The 13,177-nt window shown below is 48.6% G+C and overlaps 1 protein-coding gene across 2 annotated transcripts in view; it reads left to right on the forward strand.

Annotated features, from left to right (window-relative positions):
• RASGRF1 (Ras protein specific guanine nucleotide releasing factor 1) overlaps positions 1–13,177 on the forward strand; it is a 113,412-nt gene that overhangs the window by 27,808 nt on the left and 72,427 nt on the right. For both annotated transcript variants that reach the window (XM_053594843.1, XM_053594842.1), the window contains exon 3: positions 4,432–4,579. In XM_053594843.1, coding sequence (XP_053450818.1) covers positions 4,432–4,579 — 148 coding nt within the window. The remainder of the gene's footprint in view (positions 1–4,431; positions 4,580–13,177) is intronic.

Here is a 13,177-nt window from a genome sequence, read left to right on the forward strand (position 1 = left end):
GTAATCAACTACATAAATGTGCAACAAGATGGATGAATTTCAAAATCAATTTGCTGGGTGAAGAGCCAGACACAAAATCGTACATGCTATTTGATTCCTGTTATATGAAATTCTAAAGCAGGTGAAGCTAGCGTGTAGTGATAGAAATCACAACAGTAGTTGCTTCTGGGATGAGGATTGGCAGGAAAGGGGCACAGGGATCATCCCGTGGTAATAGAAGTTCCCTTTGTGTTGATCAGGGTGTACATATTTACAAAACTGATCAGACTGTGCACTTAGACCTGTGCTGTCCACAATAAGTACATGAAACACCACATTTTAAAAATGAATGATATGTATGTGTTTATTTTAGAGAGGGTGTTTTAATTTCCTGTATAATTTTAATTGCTGCGTAATAAGAAATGATCCCCAACTTAGCAGCTAGAAGCAATACCCATTTGTTAACCTCCCAGTTCTTTGGGCCAGAAGTCTGAGCTCAGCTAAGGTCTCGCTCTGCTCAGGGTCTCCCAGGCTGAACCCCAGGGGTCGCAGGGCCAGGTTCTTACCTGGAGTCTCTGGGGAAGAATCCACTGCCAGACTCATTCTTGTGGCTGTGGGAACAAAGTCCCTGTTTCTTTGGTGGCTGTCAAGGGTGGCTCTCGGTTCCTGGAGGCTGCACACTTCTTGCCCTGTGGCCTCCTCTATCCTCAAGCTGGCGACTCTCCAGCCTCAGACTTCTCACTGCCCCTTCTACAACCAGCACAGAAAACTCCCAACAAGACCTCTTTAGGTAAACTGAGCCCTATTGACACCAGCTGGTCCCAGGAGTGAAGCCCTGCAGGATAGTTGTACAACACACCAGCCTTGGGCTGTCTTTGCATCCTGCTGACTGTAGGACTCAAGCAATTAACTAAATTGAACATTGACTATAAGGAGTCAATAAAATAACAATAATCAGCTAACATCAATACTGCCAAACTGCAACTCAGTGCCCATGGCTCACTGGTCAGGCACTGGGGCTGGTGGGTTCAAACCCAGTCAAGCCTGCTAAACAACAAGGACAACAACAATAAAAAAATTGACCAGCTGTGTGGTGGGCACCTGTAGTCCTAGCTACTCAGGAGGCTGAGGCAAGAGAATCACTTAAGCCCAAGAGTTTGAGGTTGCTGTGAGCTTTGAGCTGTATACCCAGGGCAACATGGTGAGACTCTGTCTCAAAAAAAAAAATTACTGCCAAGCCTGTCTGGGCCTCCAGCGACCAGACAATCATGTGCACCATGGCCACTCGGTGTGCAGCACCCATCACGTGTCTCTCACAGTGTGCTGTGCGCACCCTGGGTAACAGCTAGGGAGCCGTCCCTTCAGCCCCATTTGACAGACATGGACACCAAAACCCAATGTCACACAGGGCCTGGGTGCTTAAGCAGAGGCTGTGCCCAGATCCTAGTTCCTAGCTCAGGGCTCTAGAATTCCCAGGAAAACCAGATTCAATACAGACCAGAAGCTGGCCCTCCCCCTATAAAGGAGCAGCTGGTGAATTGACACTTGCTACCTGTGAAGCAAAACCTCCCATATTTATCATCCTTCTGGAAGGCAGGGACGTGTCAGTTCCACAGTAGGGCATGTTGATTGTTTTTCTTCCTTTGTAAAGCCTTGGGGTGTGGGTCAAGCTACTGGCCTCAGAAGAATGTCTCTCATGCAGCCTAAGAGGGGTCACAGGGACAGTCGCTGGTAAGGGAAATCGAGTCACCTTCCTCGGGATAGTCTACACCAATGTGAGCTAAGGATTGTTGGACAGGGCCTGGAATGACTCAAGCATCACACTCTTACCTAGGGAGCTGGCCTTGTGACCAAAGAGGGATTTTTAAACTATGAGCTTCATTTACCCTCAGCCATCCTGGGTATGTGTGTGCAATAGTGCATGTGTAAGGGAGAGCCTGGCTGTATCCAGAGCCATACTGATTAAGTATTTTTACATGGTACCAATTAGGGATTTTTTTCTTTTTTTGGTTTGGTTTTCTTTTTTCTTTTTTGTACTGTTATGTTTTGTTTTTGTTTTTGTTTTTGTTTTACGAGCCAGGGTCTTGCTTTGTTGCCCAAGCTAGATTGCCGTGGCCTCAGCCTAGCTCACGGCAACCTCAAATTCTTGGGCTCAAGAAATGCTCTTGCCTCAGCCTCTCAAGTAGCTGTGACTACAGGCACCTGTCACCACACCCAGCTAATTTTTCTATTTTTTATAAAGACAGGGTCTCGCTCTTGCTTAGACTTATCCTCGAACTCCTGGGCTCAAGCAATCCTCCCAAAGCACTAGGATTACAGGTGTGAGCCACCACACCCAGACCCAGTTGAGTTTTATTTACATAGTAGATACATCCTATATATAAAATAGGCACTGCAGTATATTAATATCAAGTAGAGACACAATATTCTCTCACATCGTATGCATAATATTCAGGTATTATGGGATGTCTCTTGGGGGGGCTGTGCATGTGGGCTTAGCAGTGTATAAAATGTAACACCAAGTGTGTCTGGTAGTGTGCCTTTCAGTGAGAACTAGATGCTGACATAGACACCTAAACCATTAGCGAGTGTAGAGATACCTGACTCCTGCTCCAGTTTGAAATGAACTGGAGTCACTTCCCCTCTCTGACCTTCAATTTCTTCATTCATACAATGAGATAACTGGGCTTTCATTATCCCTGAACTCCCTTCTAACCCTGAGAGTCTGTGAGTCTATAAAGTGGGCCCTCAGGAAATCTTGGCTGGGTGAAAGGAGCGAAGGAGGGAGGCTAGGAGAGGAAAGTAGGAGACAGGAAGGAAGAGGCAGGCAGACCACTGCAGACCCAGACAGGCCAAAGCTGCCTCCTATTTGGAGCACTCAGGCCATTAGTAAGAAGAAATAAGTAAAAAGCCTTCATGCTCCTGGGCAAGGGAGCTGTGGCCCTGTAGGAACAGACTCCTTCAAGCTCTCAGCAGAATTTCCTTTACAAGTAAAGACAATTACGTCCTGTGGGAACTTCAGAAAATTTTTAAACCTAATATTTATTTTCAGAAAAGAAGCACAGACTCCTCACTTTAATCAGATAGGATTGCCTGTTATTTACCTTACAGGGGGTGGAAGCAGGAACATAGATGTGCTTTCTGGACCAGGCTCATGCTCCATCCCATGGCTCTGCCCTTGCCATCCTCCTCCCAGACTGCTCCCAGCTCTGCCTTGCAAGTCTCCAACCCTCAGGGTGCCGCTGGAGGCAGCCTCTCCTCTGCTACACCCCCCAGGCCATTAGAGGATAGGACTTACTTTGTTTCCTGCCCCCACCTTGGCCCAGCCCCTTCATAATGCAAAGTTGTTTCCCACCTGTGGTCTCCTGGGGTCCTCACATCAAGCCTAGGTTTATAGGGAAGTTATTACTGTCCTGTGTTGCCATAAGAGCCTCAGGGGCTTAGTGAGCTTGTGTGAGCTTCTTGAGTTCCTGAGTCTGCAACAAAGCCAGCGTCTCCTTGATCTGACACCCCACTGACTCACCATGTCCCAAGTAGGTGGGTCATGTTGGAAAATACCAGACTGAAGAGTGTCTCTCAATTTACCAAGTAGAAGATAGTAGTGATGCCAGAAAGGGGCCCAGTTCCTATAGTTGCTGGGAGTAGACACAAGACTACCCAGGGGAAAAGAGAATGGGGATAAAGAAGGCTCCAACTCAGGGTTAAGAGACTTCCTCCTACAGGAAGGCTTCCTTGATTACAAGTCCTTGTTCCTGGCCCCTCCTGAGTCCTACAGCACAGACAGCCTAGGTAGGACACACCATCCAGTAGTAAGATGTAGTGATGCTGGCTCTTCACCTGTGCAGACAGTGAGATCCATACCCCTGACCCTCCTCTGTATATATGAAGGGCCTGCCATGTCCATCCACCCAGTCATCTACCCATGCAACAGATGTCCACTGAGAACTTTCTAGTGCCAGACCTCCTATGCCAGACCCTGGGGACATGGAAGCAGGCAGCACAGGGGTGGTCCTGCCCTGTATCAGTGTGGCCACTGCTATGATCAGAAGCACCCCACACAGTCTGAAGGTGACCAGGGAAGGCTTCTTGGAGGTGGCATTTCAACTGGGACTCAGAACTAGCCTGGGAAAGAGATGGAGCTAACCCAGGGAAGTGGGAGGAGGGAGGCATGTTTCAGGCAGAACATCTCCTGTCCAAACCCCCAGAAAGAGGGGTGTGCATATGTGTGTGCGAGAGAGAGAGACAACGCATGTGCACGGGCCAGTTAGAGGAATCAAAGGTCAGATCTGAGACAAGACTGGGAAGGTGCTGGGGTAGCAGCAACCACAGCAGTCATAGCAAGGGCCCCAAACACTACATCTGGGAACTGGGACCTCTGCTAAGTTCAGGGAAGTGGGTGAGCCTCACTTCTGAATGAGGCAGCATCTTACATGCCTACCCATCTGTGCACAGCTACAGGACCCTGGCCACAGAGCACGAGGCCCTGATGCAGAAGTACCTGCACCTGTTGCAGATCGTGGAGACAGAGAAGACGGTGGCCAAGCAGCTCCGGCAGCAGATCGAGGATGGGGAGATCGAGATTGAGCGGCTGAAGGCAGAGGTGATGCGGGCCGGGGGGTGAGGAGGCTGGCCAGGGGCCCAGGCCCTGGACCAAACGACTTCAAACCTGGGCTCCTGTGGGATTGGGGCATGCGTGCTGGGCAGGGGCCAGCTCCCAGCCACAGTCCTGCCAGCCTCCAGACTTAGGATGTGGTGATGCTGGCAGAACAGGCAAGTCCTGTAGTCAGACCGGGTCCAAATCCCACCTCTGCCACTTACCAGCTGCAGCCTGGAGTGAATCCCTCTGCTTGTCTGTGTCTCAGTTTCTTCAACTGTAAAGCAGGTTATGAGGACTGAGGGAAGTTCCCAGTTACTGATGACCTCATTGACTCAGCATCCCCAGCCCAAAGCTCTAAAGGCCTCAGGGTCACTGGCAGCTCATCAGAGTGTGAGCATCTAGCTTGCTCTGTCTGGCACAGAAAGCTCCAGTCAGCTCCTGAGCAGCAGTCTGGAGCCGAATCTCAGGAAATACAGGAGCCTGGGCTCCATTCCAGACCTCCTGAATCAGAATCTTCATTTTACAACATTCACATTAAAGCTTGGGAAGTTCCGGCTCTCATTCCCTTAGACACCCCTCACCAGCTGCTCCCCCTAGAATGATCTGATCACCTCTCTCTGGCTCACCTTACCAGTGTGCTCAGATCCATGCAGCCACATCATACATGGACCACAGCTGCTGAGCTAGGAGAAGGAGACAGAAACATAGAGTCCTGGATTGGGTACATAATCAGCAGGGCCCAGGGACATCCATCTCCTCTTCACATGAACCTTCACTCTACCCCATTGTGGACAAGCAACACTCAACCTCAAGCTCCAACTCCCCTAAGCCCCCTGCCAGAATGTGCTCAGTAGCTCAACACCTGTACTGGGGTAAGCAAGACTCCTGCCGAGTCACCCACCTAATGCACACGGCACTGCCAGCCTGGGGCATGGATGACTGTCACTTTCCCTGCCCTAAGACACCATGGGGAGCCCTGGGCCCTGCCCTGCACCTCTACCAAGGCCCCTGCTGGGGGCAGGGATGACAGTCGGCCATGAGTCTCCCCCAGCTGACTCAATCCACTTGCAGAGAGTAGCAGAGGTCTTTGGGCCTGGGGTGCCAGGATGTGTGGAACCAGCAGCCAAGAACCCATCCAGGGAGCTGAGTGGGCAGCAGAAGACAGGAACATACATGAGCTGAGGCGCCAAGCCCCTGCACCTTGCTCCCTATTCCCATCACACATCACTTACAAAACACAATTCAAAAAGAAAACTACTGGGTATTTAGAATTGCACCACAGAACTTGAAGCCCCAAGTGCAGGACCCTTTGCAAACGGGACCCTGTAACACACCCATGAAGCCAGCGCTGCCTGGAATGTAAAGCCGCTGATTCCACCTAGTCCCACAGTAGTAAGGCTCTAAGCTAATAGTAACAACAGAAATTCCAAACTCAGACACTTGCCTGAGCCCACGGCAGGTGTCTTCTGATGTGCTTTCTTAATCAGTCCCCACACCATCCTGGCTGCTGACGTGTCACATGGGAACCAGACTAAGAAACTCAAGTCACCTGCCCAAGTAACACAGCCAGGAAGTGGCAGAGCTAGGACTGGAACCCAGGTCTCCTGTCTGCTGGCAAGTCTGTCCACTCGACTGGTAGCCTCTTTCCGCAGCCCACCTGGGTCATTCTGGGACCAATTCCACCCTTGATATATCCTAGCCCAGCACAGATCCCTGAATCAAAACTGAGCCCCCGTAAGGAACCAGGGAAGGAATGTGGCCTCAGTACCAGATATTAGCTTTGTGATCTAGGGTATCTGGGTGACATTCCTTCATTCCCTCACTTACTGAAGACTCAAGATCACTAGCCTGACCTCAGGCTTTACTCCAATTACTGCCTCTGTGGTCACTCTGGGCACAGAGCCATGCTCTAAGGTGAGTACCACCCCACACTTCCCAAGTGGTGACAGCCTTCCAAGCTCAATTGCCTCCTCCTCAGGGACTCCTGACCCAGAGCATGTGCCCCCATGTCATGTCCATGCCCAGCTTGCCACATGTCTGCTGCCCTATCTGGCCTGGTGGGAAATCCCTGAGGACAGGGCTGTGTCCTGCATCACTCCTCCCTTTTGCCCAGCACAGAGTATAGGTGCAAAGTAGGGGACTTAAGGATGAATGGGTGTCAGGCTCTGTAGTAGCACAAGGAAAATGGCAGTTTCTGCCCTTCAGGCCTGACTGTGGCACAATATGATCAGTGCCATAACAAAGTTTGTGTCGGGCACTCAAGGCAAGGAGTGAGCCATTTTACAATCTGGGAAGGTGTGGGCATGTCTTACATATGGCCTTAACAGGCATCAGGGGTCTTCATGCGCAAAGGGCAGACTCCCCTGTGGTGCTGGGGGGCAGAAAGCAGGTCAGTCATGAGCGAGAGTATGTGTGTACATGTCTGTCTGTCTCAAAGCAGCAGCAGAAGCCACTTGGTGGGAATTGGGAGCAATGCTTCCAATTAAGTGCATTACCCTCCAGGTCGACAGATTTCTTTAAAGATGGCTTTTAAGGGGAAACCAGCTTGCTAAAGCCTCCTGGCTCCAATATCTCTCTCTCTCTCTCAACTTCTCTCTCTTCTCTTTCTCACCCTCCTCCCAACATACACACACATCCCATGGGTCAGAATAGCCATCATGTAGGAGGTGCTGAGAAGGAGGGTGAGTGATGAAGACTCAGGGTCTTCCTTCTAGTGTCAGAGCAGGAGGAATCTGAAGACACTGAGGTCCTTAGAGAGGAAGAGACTCATCCGAAGTCGCCCACCTCCAGCACTGGGTCTCCTGGCCTGAGCCACCACCCCAGCTTGCTTTCCCCTCCCTAAAGAGGAGAGGAGCTTGAGAACAGGATTTATGTTCAGAGACGACAATGTCACCTGCATGGTCCCAAGCCCTCATGGTGCATCTCTCCTCTGATAACCAAATAAAACTACTCAGGTCCCATTATACATATTCCACCTACCTCTCGCTTGTAAACACTGACCTTGGGATCCATCACAGCACTTCCCACAGCAGCTGCCTGCTCTCAGCCCTCACTGCTCCTTACCCTGTGGGTGGTCCCTACACATATTTGTCAGGATGGGCCAGATAATGCAGCAATAACAAACAAGCCCCAAATCTGAGTGACTTGTAGAGTGTTTGTAGAGATGGAGTCTTGCTCTTGCTCAGGTTGGTCTCAAACAGAGTCTGATGACTCACTCACACCATGTGTTACTGCAGGTTCTGCTAAACACTCTGCTCCACAGAATCCTCATTCAAGACTCAGGAACACGGCTACCACCACCAAGAAATTCACAGTTCTGTAGCAGGGAAAGGGAACTTGTCACACAGCTTTAAAATGAATAGAAGACATCCCTGCCCTCATGTCACCAGCCTTACCTGCTATGAGCATTTCTCACTGGCCTCCTCTCTTTCACATCCTCTCTCCTCACTCCCCTATTTTTGTTGTTGCCCTTCATTACCTCTTTTTCTCTCAAGACCAGTATGTGAAAGAGCAAGTTCACACTAGCTTTCTTTCTTTTTTTTTTTGGAAACAGAGTCTCACTTTGTCACCCTCAATAGAGTGCCATGGTATCATAACTCACAGCAACCTCAAACTTTTGGACCCGGTGATCCTCTTGCCTCAGCCTCCCAAGTAGCTGGGACTACAGGCCCCCACCACAACACCCAGCTGTTTTTAGAGATGGGGTCTCACTCTTGCTCAGGTTGGTCTCAAACTCACGAGCTCAAGCAATCTATCCGCCTCAGCCTCCCAGAGTGCTAGGATAACAGGCATGAGGCCCCGCATCTGGTTTGTACTAGCTTTCAAGAGCCAATTGTTAAAAGTTTCAAGAACTTTGCCAGTTGGTTATTCAACCTTTGCTAGCTTGAAACAGGCTCAGCTAGGAGTGCTTACAACATGGGAATTGGCACGAGCTACAAGTTAGATTTCCTGTCAGAGAGCTGATCCTTAAAATTTTACCATTGTCTGAATCATTGTGTGTGATCAGCTCCACGGTTTGCAGGGTCTTGGGCAAAGTGAAAATGGGGTGCCCTTTAGCATTTTAAGACGGCAACTGCAGAGGCTTAAACCAAGCATCAGAACCTACTCTGTGCCACTGCTTGGGTCACCAGTCCTATTTTTTTTTTTTTTTGAGTCTCATCATGTCATCCTCAGTAGAGGCCATGGCGTCACAGCTCACAGCAACCTCAAACTCTTGGGCTGAAGCAATTCTCTTGCCTCAGCCTCCCAATTAGCTGGGACTACAGGCACCTGCCACAACGCCTGGCTATTTGTTGTTGTTGTTTGTTATAGTTGTCATTGTTGTTTGGCAGGCCCGGGCTGAGTTCAAACCCACCAGCCCTTGTGTATGTGGCTGGTACTCTAGCTGCTGAGCTACAGGTGCCGAGCCGGAGTCACCAGTCCTTGAAGTCAGCCTGTCTCTCATTCTGTCCCCTCCAGCCCTATAGTGCCCTCTCCTACCCTGTTTCCCCAAAAATAAGACATCCTCCAAAAATAAGACCTCTTACAGGAAAGATAAGATGTCCCCTGAAAATAAGACCTGGCGCATCTTTGGGAGCACACCTTAAAATAAGACACTGTCTTATTTTTGGGAAAACAGGGTAGGTAGGGAATAGGTCCTTCCCAAACATCTGGAACTATTTTAAACAAAACAAACCCACCTCTGTTTTAGTCTCCTCGCTAAACAATCCTATCAGGCCTCATCTTCCAAAAGCTCCACCAGGGAACCATCTAAAACAAAGGGAACATCTGCCTCTGAGAAGAATCTTCCCTCCCCTAGAATACTGGGTTTGACATTATTTCTTTTTCTCAATAGCTGTTTTTCTCCCACTTGTGATTAGAAGTAAATTTGGAGATAAGCCCTTAGGGGCTGGCCAGGGGTTTACAGATAGTCGTGATATTTTATTGGCATGGAAGCACTCAGACTCCTATAGTATTTGACTGTGGAAGGAGCTATAGAGTTCTTTAGCTTAAGATCTAAAATAAAAACTTATCCTTGACTCAGTTTTACAAACTTTGATATGGAAGCACAGTACATAAAATAGGTAAAGGCAAAGACTGCTTCTGGGGAAGAAAGTAGGGAAGGGTGGCTTTGACCCTCCCACCAGCAACCCTGCACCAGGGCCACCCTCACTGCTCCCCATTTTTCTTCCTGCTGTCTCCCAGCCCCCATCCCCTGCTGCCCCAGAACACTGTATCCCACCCTGTGCTTTGGTTCATATCATTTTTTCCACTGGAATCTCTCCCTCCATAGACCACCTGTTGTACTCCTGTTTGTCCTTCAGAACCTCTTCTGGGAAGCCCTTGCCACTTCCCAGGTGAGGCCCTGTACTCTGCCTTATTGGATTTTGAATCACTTCTGTGGATGTCTGAACCCTCAGCTTAAGCTGAACCCCCAGCTAAAGATCTGCCTGTTCTACATCCAGCCCTGTGTCACCAGAACCCAGCACTGTGTCCCCCATCAGGTCATGCAGACAGGGCTGGCACAAAGGAAAACAGAGATAGCACCTGTTGGGTTGGAAGGGGCTGAAAAGAAGCAAGAAGGGGACAGAGACAGCTAAGTTGTATGGTGACTGTTTACAAACAAGTACAGAGATCTTTAGTAAATAAAACCTGGGCTTCTGATAAAAAGAAAAGCCTGGACTGGTTGCACAGCCATTACTGCAAGCCTATCCAGAGAGGGGAGTAAGCTGGGGAGCAAGCCACTATGCCATGCCCAAAGGGGGTGGGGCAAATAGATGAGGGCCAAGAAGACAGTTGGAGGGTAGCAGGTGGCAGTGGCCAGGACCAGCCAAGACACTGGGCAAGGAGCCAAGCATACAGTCGGGCAGCAGCCAGAGTTCGGGTGTGAGCCAAAGGTCCAGTGCCCCATGGCTGTCATGGACAAGGGTCAACTGAGCAGGGCTTGGACATCATCCATACAAACCAGAATCTAAAGCAAATCCACTTCCAGAAGGGACCTGCCAGGACGAGGGAGAGACTGCCCTATGAGCCCTCCAGGCCCAGGGCTCCCACCACTGCCCCATACTAGCTCCCAGCAGCAACTGTACCACAATGCAAAACTTTGAAGTTTCCCAAGGCTCATAACTGTCCAGAAATTTGCTCACCCAGCCTGATCCTTAAATAAAGACGCCAAAGCCGCCATTGTTGCCCCTGCGTGTAGCATGGTGTCTGATCTCACTGCATCCATTTTCTGCCCTATTCCCTGCAGAGCAGATGTCCTGAAATGCTTCTTCTGAGAAGAGCATTCCCCCACCCACAACACACACAGGTACACATACACACATTTCACCATCCTAAAGAGAAAAGGGTGTGCAAACCCCAAAGCTGACAGATCAAGCAGATGAGGCTAGAGGCAATAACAGGCTGAAGGGAAACATGTTGCCAGGACTGAGCCCTCGGAGACCCGGTGTGCATGTGTGTGCATATATAACCCTTTAGAGTACAGATCAAGGATTCAGTTGTTATTTCAGTGTGCAAATGTCCTCAGAGGACCAAAAGGGGAGAAGGGAAGGAAAAAAGAAAAGTCCATCTGTACACTGAATATTACTCCGGTAGATATTTTCAGCCACTTTTCAATCTCAAGCTGGAGTAATTTTAGCAAACAGGGAGTGGAGAGCAGGTTACTGTTGCATTTTGCTTTCAAAGGGCTCAATTGGCTCAATTGTGAGAGCCCATTCATTCTGTGTTTCAGCAAGTGGCCTTGAGGGGACAAAGCCATGTGTTCTGAAGAGAAAGTGGTGTCTCGCTTCATGGCTGTGTTTGTAGAATCCCCTGAGCTACTATCTTTAGACTTGTGGGGCTTAGTGAGTGCAGTGTTTCCCTTTGGTTAATGTTTTCACTGCTGCTGGTGCTCTGATTCTGTTTTAATTAACTTATCGTGTAGTGGACAAATATATGCCAAGTGTCCTGCCCTGTGACAGGCACGGGGAGCACATTGTTGAGGGGCACCATAGCCATCCTTCTCCCCAGAGCTCACAGCAGAGAAGGGAGAGTGAATGGGCAGCTGCAGCATTATCACCAGAAGGCCACAGTGCCCTGGGCACCCTGATGCAGGATGCAGAGGAAGGACTTGCAAAATCGGGAGTGGTGGCATGAGCCCTGCCCAGGAGGACACAGCACTGGCCCAGCCACCTGAGGGACCCCTGGCAATGGTGCAGATTGACACCCTTCTGGACACCACCCCTTCTGGTTTTGTTCTCGAAGTTGTGTGTACCTCTCTGATCCCCTTATTAGCTAATTGGAGATTTTTAGAGCAGTCTGAATGTTCATTCCGAGAATTGTTCCATTTTTCTAGGCCAGCAGTTTTCCAGATTGTGCTCAAAGAGGCCTCTCGTTGTAAGAAGTGCATTGGGCCTGCCTGGGGTGGGAAGCACCAAGTCAGCAGCACTCTACCTGGAGCCACCTGCTCTTCTGATGTATGCCCAAGTACACTTTTGTTTGAAAAAATAAAGAGACTACCCAGATGTCCATTGATGCATGGGTGGATAAACAAAACATGATCTACATAGCCAATGGAATATTCCCCAGCCTGGAAAGGGAAGGAAATTCTAACACACGTCACAGCACTGGGGAACTTTGAAGACATTGTGCTAAGTGAAGTCAAGCCAGTCACAAAGAGACAAATCGTGCATGATTCTGCTTAGATGAGGTCCCTGGAGGTGTCACATTCAGAAAGACAAAAATTGAAACGATTGCTGCCAAGAATGGGGGAGTAAGAAGGGGTTACTGTTTGACGGCTATGGTTTCTATTTTGCGAGATGAAGAGTTCTGGAGATGAACGGTGGTGCTGGCCACACAGCATTGTGAATGTTCTTAATGCCACTGAATTATACATTATTTTTTTTAACTTTTTCATTTAATGATTTTTATTCATTCACAAAGATAGTAGATACAAATCTACATACATGATTATATTTAAAGCAACTCACTTTAAAATTTACTTTATGTTTAAACATATTCTTAATTAATATTACTTTATGAAGTAATTTTACCTTTAAATTCTCAAGGTCTACCATAAGATATTTTTAGCAATTATAACTTTCTCAATTAAAAAACAATCCTTGCATAAAGATGTTCATAGTATCATTATGTAAACTACCAAATAAAACTTTAGAAAATATTTTTAAAAGCTACAGAGTATACGTTAATTGAAATACTATATAGTTGATTAAATGTTGATGCAGATAAAAATAGTTAAGGGCGGCGCCTATAGCTGGCCCCATATACTGAGGGTGGCAGGTTCGAACCTGGCCCCCGCCAAACTGCAACAAAAAATAGTCGGGCGTTGTGGCGGGCGCCTGTAGTCCCAGCTACTCGGGAGGCTGAGGCAAGAGAATCGCCTAAGCCCAAGAGCTTGAGGTTGCTGTGAGATGTGACGCCATGGCACTCTACCAAGGGCGACAAAGTGAGACTCTGTCTCTACAAACAAATAAATAAATAATAATAGTTAAAATGGTAAATTTTACATTGCTTACATTTTACACCAATGAGAGTTTAAAAATAAAGGGGCTGACGGCCAGTGCTGTGTCCAGGTAGGGAGGAGAATGGAAGATCAGGCTGAAGCTCTCAAATTACAAACGA

This window comes from Nycticebus coucang, chromosome 6 (assembly GCF_027406575.1).
Source record: "Nycticebus coucang isolate mNycCou1 chromosome 6, mNycCou1.pri, whole genome shotgun sequence".
In the NCBI taxonomy this organism is placed as follows: Eukaryota; Metazoa; Chordata; class Mammalia; order Primates; family Lorisidae; genus Nycticebus; species Nycticebus coucang.